Source organism: Phodopus roborovskii, unplaced genomic scaffold (genome assembly GCF_943737965.1).
Source record: "Phodopus roborovskii unplaced genomic scaffold, PHOROB, whole genome shotgun sequence".
NCBI lineage: Eukaryota > Metazoa > Chordata > Mammalia > Rodentia > Cricetidae > Phodopus > Phodopus roborovskii.
Genome location: NW_026125562.1, coordinates 4226743 through 4248099, shown reverse-complemented (window position 1 = coordinate 4248099; position 21357 = coordinate 4226743). Strand labels below are relative to the sequence as shown.

Genomic DNA, 21357 nt, shown 5'->3' with positions numbered 1-21357 from the left:
CTTGGCAGAGTTTTATTAAAATAGGAGGGTCTAGCAGTGTTTAATAGGCAGGGTTTGTCTGCATCTGCTCCCAATGCTCAGAGGTCCCTCCCAGAGGCCTGGCTACCCCAGACAACTGAGATTGCTCATCAGTGTGAGTGCAGAGGACTCCTGGTTTCTTCCCTTTCACTGGAGGAGCGCGTGTTCACTCACATACCCAGAGAGAAAATGAGGGAGGGGGTTGTGCTGGAATAAATACACAGAGAAGCATCCATTTCCTTAACTGTAGTGTTTTCAGTCCAAACAGAGGGTCCCCTACTCCTGCACGTGCACACACAGCCAGCCTGGCATTTACACTGTAGCTGACCAGAGTAAGCTGGGCAAAGGTGACGCCTGGTCTGACAACAAAACCCAACAGACTTAGCATAATCCTCCTACCATGTCTGACAGGCTCCTCAGTCCCTTCTAGAAGTGAATTCCAGTGTTTATCTCAAGTGCAAGGGTGGACACCTGCAGGCTTCGCCTTTCAGGGTTGTTCAGTTTCCTCAGCTGTATACAGCTCTCAGCGAGACTTCATCTCCAGCCTCACAGAGGAACCCAGAAGTCCCTGTCCAAGGCCCAGCAGGTCTCCCAAAACCTCTGCCTCCTGGGTTGGCCATAAGGCTCCTGTCTGAATATTTCAGCTGTTCTCTTGAGTGGCGCTCTAGCAAGGGGTTCTAAGCCACAAACATTTGGCATTCACTTCCCAAGGAAAGGGAAAGGAATTCACGAGGAGCTGAAGGCTGGGAAGCAGTGGTGGGGACCTGGGCTAGTCCCCTGTCTCTGGATAATAAGTACTGAGATGTCTTTGTGAACATGCCCCATTTCCCCTCTTTTGCATCATTTGTGAGTGTCACATATGGTTCCTGGCAGTGCCATCAACTTTCAGTTTAGGAAATATGGAGACTCTGGCCCTGAGATAGCAGCTGTAAATAATTCCGGTGATGGTCCCTCTTGCGTTGGCCCAGGACTCTGGCCTGTAAAGCTGGTGACCTCTTCCACACTGTCCACAAGTGGCCCCTCTGCCTCCCACACAGTGCCAGCCCCCAGCCCTGAACTCACAATACAGCTGGAAAAGCCGATGCCCCCCAGGCGGGGGCACACATAGTGCCACACGCCGATGCTGCCACGGCGGATCCTCTGGCCCACAGCCAGCTCCAGAAAGAAGAGGGGGATGCCGATAATGATCAGCAGCACCAGGTAGGGCACCAGGTAGGCACCTGCAGAGACAAGAGTGACAGCGTGAGGGATGGGGGGCGGGCAGCCATGCCCAACAGACTCAGCCACATTTTAGGCCATCTGGAGCTTCTCTGTGAATCTGTGAACAGTGTGGCTGATGGCTGTGATCTCTGCAACACCGGCCCATCCAGACCTTTCCTCTCCTTGATCCTCTGACTTGAGATGAGAAAGCAGGGAGCATGTGGATGGCAGTACCTCCCACTTGCGAGGCTGGGTTCAGCAGCGGATTCCTCACTGCCTCTCAGAGAGCCACATGTGAAGTCACAGGCACTGGCCTCACACAGTACTCTGGACACCTATTCACAATCCTCCCAGGCGTCACGGGTCCTGCACACTCATTCCCAAGGGCTCACTCCCACACACCCTCCCACTCTGTGGTCCAGCCTCCTGGCATCTGAGACAGATGCTGACACAGCAGACTGAGCATGTCTAAAGGAGCTGAGCTTGGAAACTCTCCAGGGAGAGGGTCTGATCAGCATCACCATTAATCCACAGCTAATTGGGAGGAATGGAAGAGAAATTAGTTGTTCAGGAAAGCGTGATAAGGGAATCATAAAGGATGGAATGATCTTGCTAAAGATTACAGATAACAAATTAATCTTGCTGTCTTAAACTTAGCTGCAGACATGATCTCAATTCCAAGTGACAGGGCACTTAGCAAGAGAATTAAAGCCACAGCTGAACATGGATGACTGCACCCCACCAAGAGTTGGGCCAAGAACACAGCCCTGTTAGCAACACTATCAGCCAGGTCCTGCCTGTCAAACTGTCTTGCTGGTTCCTATCACCTGGGTTACCTAGCACCTTCATGGAAACCCTCTCAAGAGAGGAGTCTCCAAAAGCCTGGTACTGTCCCCTGTAACTCACCCTTCTCAGGCACATGCCTAATCTGCCAATGAACACTGGGGGTCAGGCAACTACTGAACACAAATTCTGCCAGTCAGCAACAAAAGCTGTCTACCATGGGTCTCCTGTATGCCAGACTCAGGCTTTTGGGGATGCAGGAATAACATAAGGCCCAGATGGCATCCTGGGAGACCTCATGGGAGGCATGTCCTTCAGATTCATTTGGGCAATGTCAGCAGGCATGTGTATACACACATCCTGGATTGGTCACACCACAGGAGGCCACCTGAACACACATCTGCTGAGGGACCTCATGGGGAGAATCTTGCAAGAGAAGCTTCCCTCTGAGCCTCACAGAGCACCAGCATCTTAAAACACACACACATACGCAAACACACACATGCACATACACATGCATGTACATGCATGCACGTGTACACTTGTGCTCACCCACTCATATACTCACTCACTAATCCTGTCACTCACAAGCAGCCCTATCAAGTGCTCTGAAAGGCGAGGGCTTAAGGAACCATGGGCATGCGCCCTTGTCGGTCTTGGTCTTTGGAGAGAAACAGAAGCAATGGAAGGAATGTATCCCAGGAAGTCAACAAGGAGGAGCCTCGCTGGTCCTTTGTTTTGCCTCAGTTTTCTCAGGATGGGCAAGATGTACAGGGAGATGAGAGTCAGGATGACAGAGCACATTGGTATCTCCTTTATGTGTTTCTCTCCTCTTCCCACAAACTGGGGAGATCCTCTAAAAGTGACCTGTGCTCAAAAGACTGTGGATTGGCCTCCTGTGGCCCAGGCTCCTTCTGGCCTAGTCATGACTGCAGGTCATGGCCACATGGAGTTTAGTCTGGCTAAAGGGCTCAAAACCAGAACAGTTAGGTGAGCTGAAATCATGAAGCACCCTCTTCCACCTTAGAAAACATGACTTGGAGACAACTGGATTTCTTCTGATGTCTCTCAGGAGTCTTAGACCTGAACAGCAGGGAGCATCTGCAAGGGGACTGGGACATTTAGCAGAACACAGCCACAAGTGAGTGGAGCCTGGCTCTCAGCATTTCCCCAGAGTCCTGCCTATACACCATGCCTTGCTTTTGGCACAACCCATTTATTTCAGGGGTTTAAGAGCCCATTTCCCCCCAGTTCATTGAAATCTGGATTGAAAAGGAGCTGGGACCAGACTTTAGGGTCAGATCATCAACACTGGAATCTTGGCTCTGCCACTTATTTTGCAAATTTGGACAAATTACTTGACCTCTCTTTGCTGTTATTTTGTCAATTATGTAGACAGAATGAAAATATTAGACAAAACCATATGAAATAGCTGATATGTGCCCATTTTCTTATTTACAAAAATGTCACTTCATACTCCTCCAGCCTCTAAAGGGCATTGTGAAGAAGAAATGAGTTACTTCCCACAGGAAGGCCAAGCAAGAATGCTGCTGTCCAGCCTTCAGTAGGTCTGGCTGGCAGAGGTGGATCTGCGGGAGGGCCTTTGAGAGGTACAGCCTGTCCCTGATTCTGTTTCCTGCCTTGTGATGAGCTCCCCAACCCATTTTCTCTGACATGAGACACTCACTCACATTACCACCACAACAGAGCTCCCCCAAAACCCTGAGCCAAATTAAGTCCTTCCTCTCTCAAGTTTCTTCTCTTAGCTATGTTGTTCCAGCAATGAGGAAAGTAATCAGTCTAAAGGAGGGGTGTCCTCTAGATGGAGCAGGCAATTTGGGAGCCACTACAGTGTTAAGAATCCCTTGGAGAAGGCAGGAAGAAGCTGAGTCAAAATGTCTAGAAAGCTGTAGCCATCCGACAAGCTGGGGTGCGGTGGTCCCAGAGTAGGGAATTTGGGGGTTATGAAGTTTCCTGATGGATAGCTTTCTCAGGACACAAGTGTAGGCTTTCCTTGTTAACTTTGACTGACAGCTTGACTGTAGTCATGTGAGAAGGGAATCTCCATTGAGGGATTTCCAAGATTAGACTGACCTCTGGGCATGTCTTTTGGGGATTCCCTTGATTAGTAATTGATCTAGGAGAGCCCAGCCCACTATGGGCCGCACAGTTCCCTGGTAAAGAGGCCTGGATGATATACGAAAGGTAGCTAGCATTATACTGTGAGCAAGCCAGCAAGCAGTGTTTCTTCATGATTTCTTGAGAAGTTCTTGCTTGATTTCCTGCCCTGATTTCCCTCAATGATGGGCTGTGACCCAGAAGTGTAAGCCAAATAAACTCTTTTCTCACCTAAACTGTTTTTAGTCAGAGTATGTTATCACAAGAGAAAAGAAACTAAAACACAATCCTACTAAAGTTTTCTTTATTCTTATGCAATTTCCCCATCATTTCAAACCAGTCTACAACTAAGAAATTCTGGTAAACTCCCACACTCTGGAGAGACAGTGCCTAGAGATATCTATCTGCTCTGGGGGCTTTGTCAACACTGATGACAAATTTATAGCATGCTACACGCTCAAGAGGAATTTGTATTCAGGTACAGTGTGAGGATCCACTACAGGCAGCCAGCACAGGTGGTGTAAAGTGCACAGGCCACGCCCACCACGTGGAATCCCATCACTAGCATGAAACCTTCATGTCACATGACCTGGGAAAAATACCCAACCTACCTGTGCTTTAGTTTCATCGTCTCTAAAGACAATGGCCTTCTCTTTACACAAGTTGCTGGGAGGAATCGATGGATGAGCCATGCGAAACTGGTACTTTGGTTGTTCCAAGATGCTCAACTAGGAGGAGTTTTAAGCAGTTGAGCCCAACATCCATTAAGTGCTTAAAATGGTGCTTCGTATCTCATAAGTGTTTGATAATAACAGCCAATGGTTGTTCTTTACCACAGTAGTATATAAAGCTCATTTAATCCTTCCAACTATCTGGAGCAGGCAGGAAGTAAGAGTACCTTCAATTTACAGAGTAAGCACTGACAGGCATAGGGGTCCATCATCTTGGACTAGGTCCCAGGCCTGACTGGCTATGGCTAGGATAGGGTCTGAACTGTGGCGGCCTGGAGCCAGAATCCCCATTCTTATCATGGCCTCTAGACTTCTTATACCTATGAGCCACTGTGTGTCTTGTTCTGGAATTCTGCTCTCCTATCTCCAAGGACTCTGCCTCAATGAATGCATGGTCCTTTCTACCCTAGCCCAACCCATTTTCCGGGTATCCTCTTACCTCCTCCATTTTTCTGGCACAGGTAGGGGAACCTCCAGATGTTGCCAAGTCCCACCGAAAAGCCGATCTGGGCCAGGATGTACTGCAGCTTGCTATTCCAGGCTGGCCGGTCCTCTGCGTCCAGCTCCTCCTCCGCTGCCTTCTGCTTGCCACCTGTCTCGCCAGCCACATTCAGTACACTCTGCTTATAGTCTACGGGCTCCTCGAGGGCCAGCAAATCAGCCACAGACTCAGTGACATGCTCATTGCTGTGTTCCCGCTGGGTCACCTTGCTGTTCTTCGGCATGGGTGCCACTGGGGCTGTGTAGCCCTGTTCCCCAGTACACAGAGAAGGTGGGACTCAGCTCCTGTCAGCTCCTTCTCATCCACAAGCCTGTGAGAGCAGATAAGCAGCAGAAGATTGGCTGACAATACTAGAAATAAGGAGCCCAAAGTAGACAGACAGAACCCATACCCCATACTGGTACATACCTCACACTGGTACATACCCCATACTGGCCCTGGGTTCCCAAGTGTTAAGCTCACCTTTGTCCCCACCAGGACACTCAGTGAGGAGCTGAAGGTAAACACACATTTTCCCCCATAGGTGTTACCTGGGTTTCACTAGAAAGTGCTGGAAACCTACTGGAGCAGAACCAGCAAAACCATAAGCCAAATCTAAATATAGGTCATATATCATGATATCCATCATTTATAATGCTGAGCTTCCCCTTCCAAGGTAGCATGACTGTGGCTCACACCTAACCCCTATTGTGTTTTACTTAGCCAAAGCCACCTGGTGGGGCCCTAGTGTGTTAGTTCATTTCAACTGTCAACTTGTTGAATTAAGGAACAGCTTCATGAAGTACACCTTTGAGTGTTTTGAGAGGGCATTTCCAGAGAGGATAAAGTGAGGGGGTAATATCTACCCTGAATGTGTGTCATACCATCCCATGGGCTGAGGTCCCAGATGGAATAAAAAGGGTAAAGGGGAGGGAAATAAGTGTGCATTCCCTGTCTGGGCTTTGTAGCCTTTGGAGCTCCTTGATGCCAAGGCCCCTAGCGGCCCCCACCACCATGCTTTCCCATGATGGACTTGTTTCCTTAACTACAAGTCTATGATAGTTTGAATGTAATTGGCCCCATAAGCTCATAGGAAGGGGCACTATTAAGAGGTTGGCTTTGTTGGTATAGGTATGGCCTTGTTGGAGCAAGTGTGTCACTGCAAAGGCAGGCTTTGAGGTCTCATATATGTTCAAGACACCCAGTGTCTCAGACCACTTCCTGTTGTAGGACACTCAGCTCCTTCTCCAGCACCATGTTTGCCTGCACGCTACCACATTGCACCTTGATGATAATGGACTAAACCTTTGAAAATATAAACCACCCCAATTAAATGTTTTCTTTTATAAGAGTTGCTGTAGTCATGGTGTTTCTTCACAGTGACAGAAACCCTAACTAAGACAAAGTTGTTCTTCTCTTAAGTTGCTTCTTGCCAGGTCTTTGGCTACAGCCATGAGAAAGTAACTAATAGACACAGGAAGCCAATGTCTGACTTCTCTAAATCCTTCCTATCAAACATAATCCATGGGCCAAAGAGTCACCAGGGGTTGAGCAGAAATGGGAGCCTACCTATGATTCGGAAAGCTCCCTGGCCTCACTATGGGGCTCCTGGATGGTAGCTACTGAGTCCCTTTCATTTCCCTGGCAGGAAAGCTGCCCAGGCTCAGCTATGGATTCTGGCACCAAAGCCCTAGAAACATTTGCTTGGTGCCAACAAATCCTGGGTCATTGCTCAGCGTTGACATTATCTGAGATGCCACTGCAGCCAAGACCTTGTTCTCCATCCTTCAGCGACAGCTTTATGGCAGATAATGTCTGCGCAACATGGGTGGGGGAGACAAAACCCTCCCCTGCTGCTGCCATCCCTCATTTGTCTTTTACACTTCCCCTTAAAGAGAGAAAGCACAGAGAGAATGAGTGCTTTGAAATTGTATTTCAAGGCACCTCCTCATTAAGGAGAGGCTGGAGGATTTAAAATTAAACACACACACACACACACACACACACACACACACACACACACACACACACACACACCAGCCTACCATTGCCCTGCATCTTTCTAGGGATGTAAATTAGCCAGCTCTGTAATTACTTTATTAAGAGAACAAGCTGCCTCTGGAAGCCAAGCTTGCTATTCTTCTCATGTGTTTATGCCCCCTGAAAAGCACAGGTAAGTTCACTCGTGTGGCAGGCATTCTTTCTTCTGGAGTTGATCCAACTCTCCTGGCTGTCCAGGATGACCTGTCCAGGACATCCCTGCTACACGTATGATAAAGCTGTGAGGGTTATATAATGTGGGGGGCATCCATGCTGGTCTATGAGGCTGGCTAGCTCTACCCAGGGTAGCCTGTGTACCACATCAGTAGGTGACACTAACATGCTCTTTTTGTTCGAGAACAGCAGTGAATCTTTGCAACTGTCCTTTCCATCCCAGGAACAAAACATCAAGCTCTTGGGCTTTGGAGGAACTGGGGCAGAGTCAGCCTGCCTAAAAGATCTCAGGGTTCTCAATAAAACTCTGTTGAGACTCCATAGTGGATGTCCCCTTGTATCCTGGAAGATGTTACAAATTCACATGGTGGGCTACTTGAACATCTTGTTGTGTCCTAAAGGGTGCCCAAGGTGGGACTTGTGTGTCTGTGGGCTCTTCAGCCCTCAGGGCTCTCTTCCCAGCTGCTCTATAGCCCATGCTATGCAGTGAAGGATACTCTAGGAATTATGAAAAAGGGAGGCCTGTGTCTAGGCCTGGGATGCCAAGATAAGTACCCCCATGGACATGCAGAAGGTCCCTGAGCCCATGGCACTCAAACAGAGGAAGCCTAAGAAGACAAGAACTCCTTGTTTAGGAACCTGCTTCTCCCCTGCAGCTAACCTTGAAAGCTTTTACTGCAGGTTAGAGCTAAGGGATATTGGGTGTGTGTAGGGGGGGGGGTCTAGAGATTGCAATCTGGAATACCTTGGCTTAGAATTTCCTCCAGCTACCTTCCCTACATAGGATTCCACAAAATATTCTGCAATGCATTAGGTCTGACCTGCTGATCATTAGGCCTAAAGTGGAGAAAGTCAGGAGAGATTCCCACCAGCTGCAGAATTCATCTTGATGCTAACCAACTAGAGAACATGTTTCCCCCCCAAAATACCTGATTAGTAGCAGCTCCAGTCACTACTGTGAAAAAGAAAAAAGTAGCACCACTTTGATCCAGGCACACTCAAGGACAAAGGTGGCCCTCAGAGGGCAGCCACAGCTGCATGACCAGCAGCCACAGGAACACACTCAGTGCTGTACGGCCTTCTCCTCCTCCTGAGGACTCAGTGTCCTCACTCTATGGAATGGGGACCCTGGAAACCCTATCCCACTAAGTCTGCAGGATGCAAGCTTATGATGTGAGCCTGAAAGTTGCAGTGCTGGGCTGTAGCCACAGTCAGGAAGTTCTAAATCCAGTGGTTATTTTCCAGTGATGGCAGAACCATATTCTGAAAGAATTATAAGACATTAGACATATATACATTATAGATGTACATGTGTGTACATATGAGTGTGTGTGTGTGCGTGCGTGCATTAAAACTAAGGCTCAGAGAGAGGAAGTAAATTGCTCAGACTACTCAGGTCCTCCTGATACCCTAACAGGGTATCCCACTAACCTAGTCAGGATCAACACTGTTGATCTGGGGGGGAGGGGTTGCAGGAAGGAGGCAGGCACACCAGGATCTGTTCTGGGGAAAGTGATACTGCAGTGAGCAAAACAGACCTTCTTGTGTAGTTCACATTTCTTTCAGAGGGCCAGAGACTAAAGAAATAAATAGCAAATGTAACGGCCAGAAGTGGTATGTGTGGCAAAGAGAAAAACAGCATACGCAGAATGGAGCCACCTGCCTTCACACTGGGGAGGGGGAAACCAGGAAGGGCATTATGGTGGCGCTGGAGCAGAGCCCTAAATGGCAGGGGGAGAGCACTGGCAGAGATAAGAGTCATATACCCACAAACACACACACCACACATGAACTCGTGTGCACACACATGCATCCCCCCATTTATGATAAAATAGTAGTGTAATTCAAAAACAGCAATGTGGTCCAAATGACCAGGGTGAGTGGGGAGATCAGGAAAAGCATGGGGGGCAAAGACTTGGATGGGCATTTTTTTTTTTCGAGACAGGGTTTCTCTGTGTAGCTTTGTAGACTAGGCTGGCCTTAAACCCACAGAGATTTCCCTGCCTCTGCCTTCCCAGTGCTGGGATTAAAGGTGTGTGCCACCACCACCGGACTTGGATGGGTATTCTTGATGAGATATTGACACTGGAGGACTTGGCTGCACGACAGCTGTGTGGTCCTGGAAAAAAACCCATTAGTTACCCAAGGACTGGTCTCATGATGAAAATGGCTTTATTTAATGACAGATTCCCTCTCCCAGAAAGCTGCTGGCAGATGTAGCAAATGGCTGGCTGGAAGGAAGTGCCCAGCACAGAGGTAGGCATGAAGGAAGGACCCAGTCTCCAACAGCTGCAGCCTGAAGCAAACACCAGGACACTAGGATCCTAAAAAGGCCCAGCCATGAGCCAGATATGTAGCCACCACCCTAACTCTACAGGACCTCAGTTTCCCTGAGTGTAAATGGGCAGTCTGTGCAGCCTCCCAGCATGCATCCAGAGAGTGTCCCTCCTGCATGTGGGTATGAACAAAGCATGGTCGCCCAAGCTTTGTATCAGGCTCTGCGGTCTGTCTGTCCTACTGCTTCCCATCAGCTGAGGTCCTGCTGGAGTGTAGTGAGGGGGTGTTGACAACCAGCCTAACCATATTCTAGTTATCCCCCTGTAGTAGTCGGGGTAGGTTGTAAAGCCTTTCACAAGCAGCACATCAGACGATGGAGTCACATGGTACTCTGAAACGACGCCTCAATTACTTAAAGCACAACAGAGAGGGGCTCAAGTGCAGAACAAGCCTTCAGTGCCAGCTTGTCACTTAGCAACCCGTGTGGCTCGGAGCTCAGAATAGCTCATGTGAGAAGAGCAGGACTGAGCAGTGGACTGTGAATCTTCTTTAGAGGAGAGAGAAAAAAAAATACAGAGAGACAAGGAGGCAGACAGGCAAAAATATCTCCTGCCAGGACTCTAATGGCTCCACAACAAAGGTTCAAGCCTTGGTAATCACTCCTAGGGAGGGCATAGTTGTTCTCACCCTGTGAGCAGGGCCACACCCAGAACCCCCTACCCCAAAGCCACGGAATACAGAGGAAAGGCTCTCCTGGAATGCTAATTAGCTCCTCTGGACCTAGGGTATCTCTTGTTCAGGAAGATTGCATCAAGTCATTTAAGGCAGGAGCTCTCCAGAGAAGGTGGGTGAACAAGATGCCATCCTTGGAAAAGCATGCAGTCAGCCCAACTATTCACACTGCAGGGCACACATTTCCCAGTCTGGGGTGTGCACAATTCTGCTCCCTAACGTGTGTGGCCCTGGAAAGCATCCTGTAACCCAGTCCTTCTGAAGAAAAACCTTTACACTGAGGCTGACACTAAGCAGGGAGTGAGAACTCTAGCATTTAGGCCTCAAGGCCAGGGTGCAGTTCAAGAATACCTAGGGGTAGAAACAATGCGTTTAGATCCCTCTCCCTCAGAGAATCTTAGTGGCTTTCAGTTGTGACCCCAGCAGTTTTTCTAATTGCCCCAGTGCCTCTGGGCTTCCACACAGCTGGAAACAGGTTGGGCTGCTATCAGACACAAACTGTCCAACAAATTATTTTTAATTATTTTCTCCAAATGTCTGACAATCACCGAAGGTAAGCTGGCAGGCCCCGCATGGTTTTGAGGCAGCTTTCCTTGGACTTCCTCTCCCAGGACACACCTGCAGGGACCTCAGCTGCATTTTGAATTCCTCCCTCTTTCACTCCACCCAACTGTCACAAAGTCTTGCAGGAGCGTTCATCTCTGCCCTGACCACAACACTCTGCTTGGCTTCAGGTCCTTTGCTTGCTTATGAACCTTTGGTAGGCTTCTTAATCATGTGTCTTGACCATCCTATTTATGGTGTGTGTGTGTGTGTGTGCGCGCGTGCGTGTGCGTGCTCATGTATAGGTCTGAGGACAACTTTAAATTCAATATGAAAAAAATTGAGCTGGCATCTTTAATGCCCTTGAATTTTTTTCCAGTCTGAGTTTAGTTTGCTAGCTTAAATATATTTCCATTTTCTGGTGCAATATCCTGATGTCACGCCCCAAGGATGTCTTCAGGTGGTAGCTTAAGAACTAACGTATACCAAGAAGCCCGAGTGTGAGCCATTGGCTTTTTCCCCTTTCAAAGGAGCCAGTATTTGTGCTCCACTTTCACCATCTCACAAGTGGGATTCACCCTCATCTCAGAAGTGTGGATGGGCACCATGTGCCACAGAGTGTGCCAGGGGGCCAAGGGGGGATGGTTCCCAACAACAAATGAGGCCAAGGAGTCAATGGTAACTTCTGCAATGCTCCCCACCTTCCTGTCACACTTGCTGAATATGTTCTATGTGGCTAATATTTTGTTTTCTTAGTCAAGAGGGAAAAGAGGCAGATGGCCCAGAGGGGGAGGAACTGGCACTAGAGGATGTGGGCGTGGTCAGTGCAAACAAGATCGTTTGATTCCTCTTCACCATTTCATATGGAGGGGAAATACACGCTCGGGATGTAAGATGGGAGGCACGGTGTCTCCATGGAAGTTCACTCTGACCGCATGCGTTACACACGGAGCTGTTTTCTGGGGACTTCTGAAGATATAGCAGGGTGTGGCAATAACAGTGACAGCTGCAGCAATCAGGTCACACTGCTCCGTCCCACCTCTGTGGAAGCCACAGTGCTAATGCCACTCGTCCATTGTCTCCTTTGATCCCTCCATAGTTATAACAGGGAATGCCACTGGTGTTCACATTTTACCAAGGAAGACCTGTAAGCTACGAGGAATTGCCTATGTTCCCTGAGCTCAAGACCCTGAGATCTTGGGCCAGTGGAAGTAGGTCGCCCCTGCCACAGACCAGTTGCCATTTTGAAATGGACACTGATTACACATTCTGGCCTGCTTTTAAGATGTATTCGTGAATATAAACATGCATTTTGAAAGTGATGGAATAAGGTAACTAGTGCATGATCAAGAAGTGGAGGCCAATGGATCTGCACTGCTGTGGGCTGACTCCAGGGCCTGACTCCCAACCTGCTGCAATCGTAAGAGGGTTTAGAGGCAGGTAAACCTGGTCATGTGTCCTGCTCTGCCATCTACCAGCAGTGAACCTCTGGGAAAGCACGTAGCCTCTTTTGATTCCAGATTCTGGACCTGAAAAGATGGGGATGAAAACTCCTAATGTATGCATATAAAAACATAAGGATTGTGGTCAATAGAGCCTCCCCACCCTCCAGAATCCAACACTGGCTGCCTCCTTTAGTTCAGAAAATGCAGAAATTTGGCTCAACCCACAGGAACATCCACCTGTGGTCCTATGATGCACTGAAATAAATGTGGAACAGGTACACAGGGGCCTACTGACATGAGCTGGTGGAGACATGCAAGGGCTCACTACTGAAATCACTTCCCACTGCCCTCTTGGGCTGGAAGAATGGAGTTCAGATTCCTGTAAATTAGAGGCACTGCTGAAAATGCATTCTTAATTTTTTTGTTTCCTTCATTTCCTTTATTTCTTTCAATAAATACACAGTATACACTATGCGCCAGGCCCTGTTCTGGGGCAGAAAAGAACAGAGGAAATTATGTTCCTGCCCTGTGAGACTTATATTCTCATGCTGGGAGGCAAATAAATACATAATATATAATACAAAGTATGAGGAGATGGAGTTGCAGCAGGGATGCTATGAGATAGAGGCATTAAAACAGCACACTCAGATAAGATAACACAAAGGCCTAAACAGAGACAGAATGAGCCATTCCGATATCCTGGGAATGCATTCAAGAGAGAGGAGCCAGAAAGCACAAAGGCTCTGAGATAGGACCATGCTGCTCGGTGACTATAAGCAACAGAAAGGGTTATGACCAAAGCACCCTGAGTAAGGGAAGTTAGGAGAAGCAGGAAGATGTGGAATGTCCAGAGCAGGCAGGGCCTACAGTCAGGGCAAACAGTCTGGTCTTCTCTGAGGCTGCCAGAAAGGTCTCAGAGACTTGTGAGCTCAGATAGAATCTGCCACAATTGTTTTCAAAGGGATCAATAGCTGTAATTCAACAACTGGAGAAACTGGGGGTGGGTGTGGGGGTGGGGGGACAGATGAAAGATGGAGGTGACTTGGATCAGGCTGCTGCAGGAGGTACAAGTTTTGAAGAGAGGAAAACAGGGAGCCAGGTTGGTGAAGGACATTCCAGGCCCCAGACAGAAGTTCAATGTGTACACCAATTTTAAGAAAGAAAAAGGTTAAAATTATATAGGAAAACACAAGTGACTGGCTGAAGGCCTTACTCTCTTCTTTGCCTACCCATGGGGACTCAGGATGGTGGCAGATGGGTCTCCTAGCATCTGCCCAAATCTTCTGACCTGGATTTTCTTAAACTCATTATTTTCTCTTGTTTCAAAGATACACAGACGGATCGGAGTGTCCAATTACCTGAGTTAGCCAGCAGAGTTCTGAAGAGCACTTGAAGGAATAGTAATCAGAAACCCTTAATTACAGTCCCCACATGGCGTCTCCTTCCTGAGAACAAGAAGGGTTGGATTTCTTTACCAGTTCTCTTCCCCGCTTAGTGAACAGCTGGACAAGAAAGTATTCCTTACTGGGGACAAGTCACAACAAAGACCTACTAGGCTCACAATGACTGAAGAAAAGTGCAATCATTGTTTGATAGATGAAGGTTCTGAGGCAAAGAAACTCTAACCATCATGTACAAGGTTACCCAGCCGTCAAGTGAAAGAGCTCAGTTTTAAATTGTGATCTACCAAGCTCTGTAGTGAAGAGTCTTTCTCATGTGTTGGTATCTTGCAACTGTTTAGAAATAATGGTAAACAAAAATATTAATGCTGGTCTGGAACATTATGGTAAATGAAGGAGGCTTCACAACCCTGGGCCACCCCCAAGCTATTCCGAGAGATATGGGCATTGTGCTTTCTGTATCACATGCACCCTCTGGCACCAACTGGGAAGGTCTGTAGTGTGTCCTGCTACATTGCAGAATGGTGCACCTAAATCCTCCTCCATAGACCAAGTTGAACAACTTCATGGACCATAGCCTCTCCCTGAGGTCAAGAGCTTCCTTACTCCCTTGAGCTCTTTTCCAACACTAATAGCATACTATTCTTGGGACCCTGGTCAAGCAGATTCTTCCTAGCTGCTTTAAGTAAGTCCCAAATTACTAGCAGGCAGTTGGCTTCTGGGTATGGCAGGACCTTGGACAGCGCCCACCAGACATTCTGGAAACCAGCCTAGCGGCTCAGTGGAAAGACAGGACCTGTCCTTCCCTTAGATGCCACAAGAAGAGATAGTCTAAATCCTCACTGACTTCTCATCTGGCAGCACCTGCTGGGACCATCCTACTGGGTGACATTCACATCTTTTGTGAGCAGCTCTTCTACTCTGCTTACAGTTCCTGGCAGGGGTCTGGGAATCTTATACCCAGAAAAATATAATCGACAGAGTTTGGGGAATATGGACCAATGAATTCTATTTGCGAACTAGAGAATAGGTGGCAAATTAGTAGAGCATTAGAAATTGTAGTTAAACTAGTAAGTATAAATGATGGAGTTCTGTCTTCAGATGAACTGCTAGATCTGGGGTTCCTCTGGCCCCTACTATGCCTCACTCCCATCCCACAATAACTTCAGAAGAAGCAGGTCTTTACACCTCAACCCCAAGTCGTAGACTGAGGCAGCCTAAGGTTCAATGAACCCAGAACCATTCTCTAACAGAACATACCTGGTTCTGAGATGAGAATACTTGAGTGACTCAGTAATAATTCATACTGCCTCTGAGCCTATGTTCTCAGATATTAATTTTGTGTGCACAGCGATACCTAATTGTGTGTTTTTAAATAAGTGAATTTGCACACTGATGAATGCCTTAATATTAAAAAATATTCATGAAAAGAGGGAGAGAAAGAATGATTATCAGCAGATTACCTCTCCACAAAATGGCTGCATCTGAAGCAAAGGTTTTTGGGTAGCTTCTGTCTGCTGGGGCAGGAGACCATTAGTACTTACATTTCAGTTATCTATCCTTACTCACAGGAACTTCCCTTTCAAGGTCTCTTGTGGTTTGGGGGTGGGAGGCAGGCTAGGACAATATGGGCCTCTTCCTCTGGGAATGGCAACTTTTCAGAGAGAGAAGAGGCAGACAGACAAGAGGAACCAGATGCCAATTTTCCCAGAACAGCCAAGGACACAAGTGGTAGAGTTGTGAGAAGAGGAGAGACTCCACGGGATGGGATGAGGGAGCAAGCTGCACCCCCTCACCAGCCCCTGACAGCAGCTACAGCAACTGCTTTGCCAGCAGTTTGGCTCTGGGGTCTGGGCCTCATCAGAGACTGCAAATCCCTGGCACATATTGTCCAGCAGGGAAACCTGACACACCAGAGCTCTCATCAGCTCCTGGCTGTCCTTGATTCTGCGGATGCAGAGATTCTTGGGGCAGCATCTGACCTGCTCTGTCTCATCTCTCCCAGATCCAGGTACCAGCCCTGAGGGGGCAAACTTTAAAGGGGTGAAATCTGGAGCTGTTGAGTCAGGATGAGAAAGACAGGACCAGAACAGATAGTACCAAGATAGAGCTCAGGGTCTTTTTCTGGACTCTGATTCACCTACAACCAAATGTCATATTCCTTAAACCTTGGCAGTATGGGTCTGGCCATTTTCTACCAGTTTCCTACTAGTAGAGATCTGGTTCTTCCTTCCCAGTGCACTAGTTGAAGAGCAAGCAGAGCCCACAGATTTTAATAAACCTTCATTTTGATAAATGCCTATGCTGTCGGCCATATTTATTAAGAAATTGTTATTAGAAACACATCACAAAGTGGTCAAGAACACAGAATTTAAGTCTAACAGAAGCAAGTACCATGTCTCAGGCTGCCACTCACTAATCCGAGTGACCTTGGGCAAATTATTAGTTAACCTCTCTGACCCTCAAAGTCCACATGTATAAACTACAGATAGCAATATTCATCTCCTGGGACCAGGAGGATGATAGGAGAAGATGGCCTGTAAAGAGAGTACTTAGCACAGCACAGAGGCCTTAAATACCACAACAACTGGGCATTGTGTATGTGTGCCAGTCACAGCATGAAGTGCTGTAGTCCAGAACTTTCCCTAAAAAGCATGTGTGTGCTACTGCACACTTGTAGTCCTGGCACTTGGGAGGTGGGAGGGTCAGGAGTTCAAGGTCATTCTCAGCTACAGGGTGAATAGGAGGCCAGCCTGAACTACCTGAGACACAATGGTGGGGTGGGGAGGGAGGGGAAGGAGGGGATGGACTGCAGTGCAGGAGGCATTTCCCTCAGAGCACTGCTCCACTTGTGTCTGGGATAGTGCACCAGCAATTCAGGGTTGTGCTTCTGACCTCTAGCAGCCTAGGATGCTGCTCAGGGGAGGCTGGCACAGGGTCTGAGATGTAAGGGTGGTTTTGTTTTGTTTCCCCACTCTGATACCCAGATGTTTGGCTGTCAAAATTTCTTGCAGCATAGACTGGTAGCCAGTGATAAGTTAGACTCTGTCTGGGGGGAGGGTGTTCAATCTACCTTCTTTTTATAACTCTTCTGCTGCTTATCGTAGCGGTTTTAGAGGGATTAATGATGAATCGTCCTACTGCAGCAGAACTGGACAGGAGAACCTGAGAGGAGAGAGAGCACCAGGCAGGAGGCTGCCGCTCTGGAATCCTCTCAGCTCTATTTCCATTGGTCATGGAATTTTTCCAGACAAAATAGGGAAGGCATTGACTTCAGAGTGAACATATACTGTAAGTGTGTGTGTATGTGTGTGTGTGTTCCAGTAGCCAGCTTGGACCTTTGCATGCTACCTTGAGGAAATCTTATGTTCTTGATTCTTGAAGTGAATGCACCTTGTATCAGCCCTAGATCAAGACACTTTACAAAGGGGAAGGACAAGAATTCTAGAATCTCTCAAAAACATAGGAGACGAATTCTTCTCTCTCCTCTCTAGGAAAAGCCAACATCAGCTCTACGGAGCAAGCATTTCTTTTGAAGCTTCCAAGTCCATTATAGATAGGACAGGTGAATCGGGAGATGGCAAGGCCAATTCAAGGAGAAAGAACACCTGAAATCTACTCAGCAGGTGCACCAGCTTGGGGACAGACCACAGTCATAAACAATACCAGTGAATCAAGGTCTCTCTGTTGGAGTCATCCAGAAGCCATTGTAAGAGGTCATACTACCTCACACTAGCCTAGTTCTTGTTCCAGCTTCCCCATCCACCCCATCCAGGGGAGACTTGAAAGTTGGGATTAGGTCCATTTGGAGTCAAGTTGTCAGTTCAATCATACAGGATCTGACCACCTTCCTATGCCCACACACAGGTACACACACACACACACACACACACACACACACACACACACGTTCAGGAACACAGCAAGGAGAGGGGAAAATCATCTCTGGTTGAGATCCACAGCAGAAGAGGTGGGAATCTAATATCTGGCAGCACTTGCTGTGTCTAGCACTGGTCACAAAGTAAAACTATAAAATGGTACCAATGGCATCCTCCTTAACAACTTTGGAACCAGATGTTCCATGATGGAGTGACTTGCCCAAGATCACTATAGGAGCAGTAGGGCAAAGCTTGGCAACAAGCACAGTGCCCCTCTACAGCCTGACCTGCTGGCCATCCCCATGGGGACAGAGTTCAACAGGCCCTGGTTAACCGCAGGTACACTGAGATCTACTCTGAGAAGTCTCCCACCCCTAAGCCACTTGGAGCCCGGGCAATTCCAGCTCCGAGTCCTGCTAAAGAACTGCACTGAACTCACGAACAGCTGACACACGACTGTGTGACTCAGGCTAAGCAAACTCCAATCAGAGCTGTTGGGCACGATTCACCTCCTGCACTGAGTCACTACAGGCTAAGCCGTAGAAATCCTCTATTCAATTCAACCACCTACTTAACCACAGCTGCCCCATTGGAGAAAAATTCATCACAGGAGCCACATCTTCTGATGGCCTTGTCCACAGCCAAGGGCAACCAGGTGTGACCTGAAAATCCTCCTCTCCCAGGAGATGGATCCACCTTGATACAATTGAGAACCTCGAAAGGCACAAGATTACTCTCCACACAGTCTGAAACCCACCAAAGCTTGACAGATACTATAGAGCCATTCCAGGATTTTCTCAGTCCCTGGAAGTTTTTGTGAACAAGGGCAATAGCAATCTTTCCTCTTCATCCCCATTGCTCCAACCCAACCAAACTTTCCTCTTGTTCACAGATAAATTGCCTTTCCATGTAGCTCTACTTAGGCATTTCCTAATTCATACGGCCTAGTAAACTATTTCTTAAAAGGGGGAAAGGAAGGATGGGAGAAAGGGAGAGAGGGGAAGGAGGAGGAAGAGAGGGAGAAAAAGGAGGGAGGGAGGGTACGGAGAGGGAGGGAGGAAAGTTTTCAAAAAACAGAGCCCACTTGACAGCAACTGGGTCGGAGTAGCCTCAAAACTTCTGAACTTGAACCCCTGACAGAGCAGTGTTCGGCTTTAAGAGAACTGAAGCATTGGGCTTCCTTCCAATGCGGCCGCGCCCCTGGGGGAGCAGCCTTGGCATACTGCGAACATCCCTTCAGAGCACCGTCTGCACAGGTATAAATGTGGCAGAAGCCTCTCTCCAGACAACGGGCCCCTCTAGACTGTGGCCCCCAGTGCATGCCCCCTATCTTTGCCTTTCTCTCCCCAGATGCGCTTCCCTCGAGGGAGGAAGAGGCTCTTCCACTCTAACTCCAAATTCACTGACGAGCAGCTCCAGTACTGTGGATTAAATATTCATCTCGGGCGCGAACGTTCTGCCTTTTTAGCCAATGTTACCGTCAAGGTCACGGGCCGAGACCGAGTGGCTGGGGCTAGGGTCCCCAGCTGCGCCCAAGCCTCTCGGCGCAGCTGCACCCTGGGCGCGCTCCAGGGACAGGGACCCACCGAGCTGGCCTCCCTGGTCCTCCGCTGGCGCTCGCCTCTGGAGCTGTCCTGTTACCTCCGGAGTTCTGGGGCATCCTGAGCTCCAGAAGCTGAAGCCCAAGTCCAACCTGTGCAGGAGCTGCCGAGCACCCTTGACGCGCCAGATCATCACCGCCCCGGGGCTCTGTCGCCAGGCAACCGCGGCTAGAGCGCCGGGAGGAGCCCCCGCGCCAGCGCAGGGTCGGGAGGACCAGAAGGAGCGCCGCCACGCACCAGGGCCCTCCGGCCTTCTAGGCTGGGGCGGGGCCGTAGCTGCCAAAGTTGCTGTGGCTGGCTCCGGTACGCCAGACGGGGAGCAGACGGCGACTCACCTGTCCCGCGTGGGCCGTCGCGTGGACTCGGCCCCTGGACTACCGCCGAGTGGCCGTAGTCCCCAACGGGTCGCGGGTGCACCGTCCTTCCCGAGGGCAACTGGAGTCACAGGCCCGGGTCCGGGCTGGGGGACCCGGAGCTGCGCGCGCCGGCGCACGCTGCTCAGCAGGCTCCTCGTTCCCTCCCTCGCCGTCAGTCCCAACCCTGCTCCCGCCCTTCGCCGGCTCGGGGCTCTGGGGAGTCACCCCGGAGCCCAGGTCCCGCAGCGGAGGGAGCGCGTGGCTGCGAAGGCCCCAGCCGACTGCCACCCTCCCCGCGCCCTGTCCGCACTGGCTCTGCGGAGCGGAACGGAGCTGGGCGGAGCGCGGCGTGCACTGTTCCCTCGCTTTCCGAAAGGCCACCCTGGCGGCGGGGCGCCGTGACGCAGGCTTGACTCACGCGCGGGCCCGCGTCAATGCGAGGCTCCAGGGCTGCGAACGAGGCTCTGATGGCCGACACAGGCAGAGGGGTGGGCAGGGAGCAGAAGGGTTGCCAGGAGCAGCCTCTTGATGCCTGAGTGCTCTCATTGAAGCATCTGCCCTCGAGAAAATGGGCCCCTATGGCCCAAGGCCTCCGGAGCCAGGGTCTCACCTGTCTTTACAGACTCACCTCCTTATGACCTTTTTTTTTTCGGGATTCTAATCCTACTCGGCTATTCTTCCCATCCCTAGGTGGATGTTGCCTCTATTCCTACCTTTGGGCTGCCCTTTCCCTCCACCACTCTTCCGTCCTACCTCCCTAGGAGGCCAACAATTGCACACACGGTTTCTCAGAACCCTGACAAATGAGTGAAGTGCGGCAGTGAGAGAGAGGGAAATTGTGACTGGGTACCAAAAAATTGTTGAAGGATGTATAGACAAAAGTGGGAAGGGCAGCCATTGTGGAGGGGACAGTGTGCCTGGGCCAAATGTGTGCAGACAAGCCTGAGCTGGAACAGGGCTGGAGAGTGACGAGGTGATATTAGACATGGTGGCAGGCCTTGGCTGGTTGGAAGCACTGTTTGGGGAGTCTGAAATGATTGTCTCTGCTCTAGGGGACCTTTAGCATATCACAGGCAGGTAGGTGGCTGTTTGACAGGGATGGAGGAGGTGAGATTTTCCTTAGTTATCCCAGTGAAAGTTGATAAAGACCAGAGGTGAGAACTTGAGAAGAAACATTCTGTACTTAAAGTCTAACCCGTTATCCTGCCACGGTTTTATGGATGCCGACAGAAGACACGAAATTCCAGGGCCAGAGACAATGGACTTGTAGTACTTGTGACACAGCAATTAGGACATGCTCCATATTCAGATCGGTTCCTCTTAATCAAGTCCGACAGGAGGAGCCTCAAGTTTAGGGAAGCCTAATGTGTTATAATGGGCTACTAGAAACCCTGCTGGTGATGTGCATCGACAGAACTGTTATCATAACAGACTGCAAACCAAACTACCCTCTTCTATCTCCTGTTTCTGAGGCAGTTTACTCTGCAAAGATCTGCTGGACCAGACTGAACAGGAAGCCATCAGCGCCTCTGCCCGTGAGGCTTCTAGAGATGTAGATGCCCATCGAGGATGTTCTCTCC

General features: G+C 49.2%; 1 protein-coding gene across 2 annotated transcripts in view; it reads right to left on the bottom strand.

Annotated features, from left to right (window-relative positions):
- Slc6a17 (solute carrier family 6 member 17) overlaps nt 1-19906 on the bottom strand; it is a 40075-nt gene extending 20169 nt beyond the window's left edge. The window contains exons 1-3 of one of the 2 annotated variants that reach the window (XM_051177758.1): nt 19757-19906; nt 5290-5662; nt 1081-1238 (exon numbers count right to left, since the gene is read on the bottom strand). In XM_051177758.1, the coding sequence (XP_051033715.1) occupies nt 1081-1238; nt 5290-5575 (444 nt within the window). In that variant the 5' untranslated portion in view covers nt 5576-5662; nt 19757-19906. Of the gene's footprint in view, nt 1-1080; nt 1239-5289; nt 5663-19406; nt 19557-19756 lie in introns of those variants that run through there. The other variant, XM_051177760.1, reaches the window with a different exon arrangement.
- Nucleotides 19907-21357: the final 1451 nt, after the last annotated feature.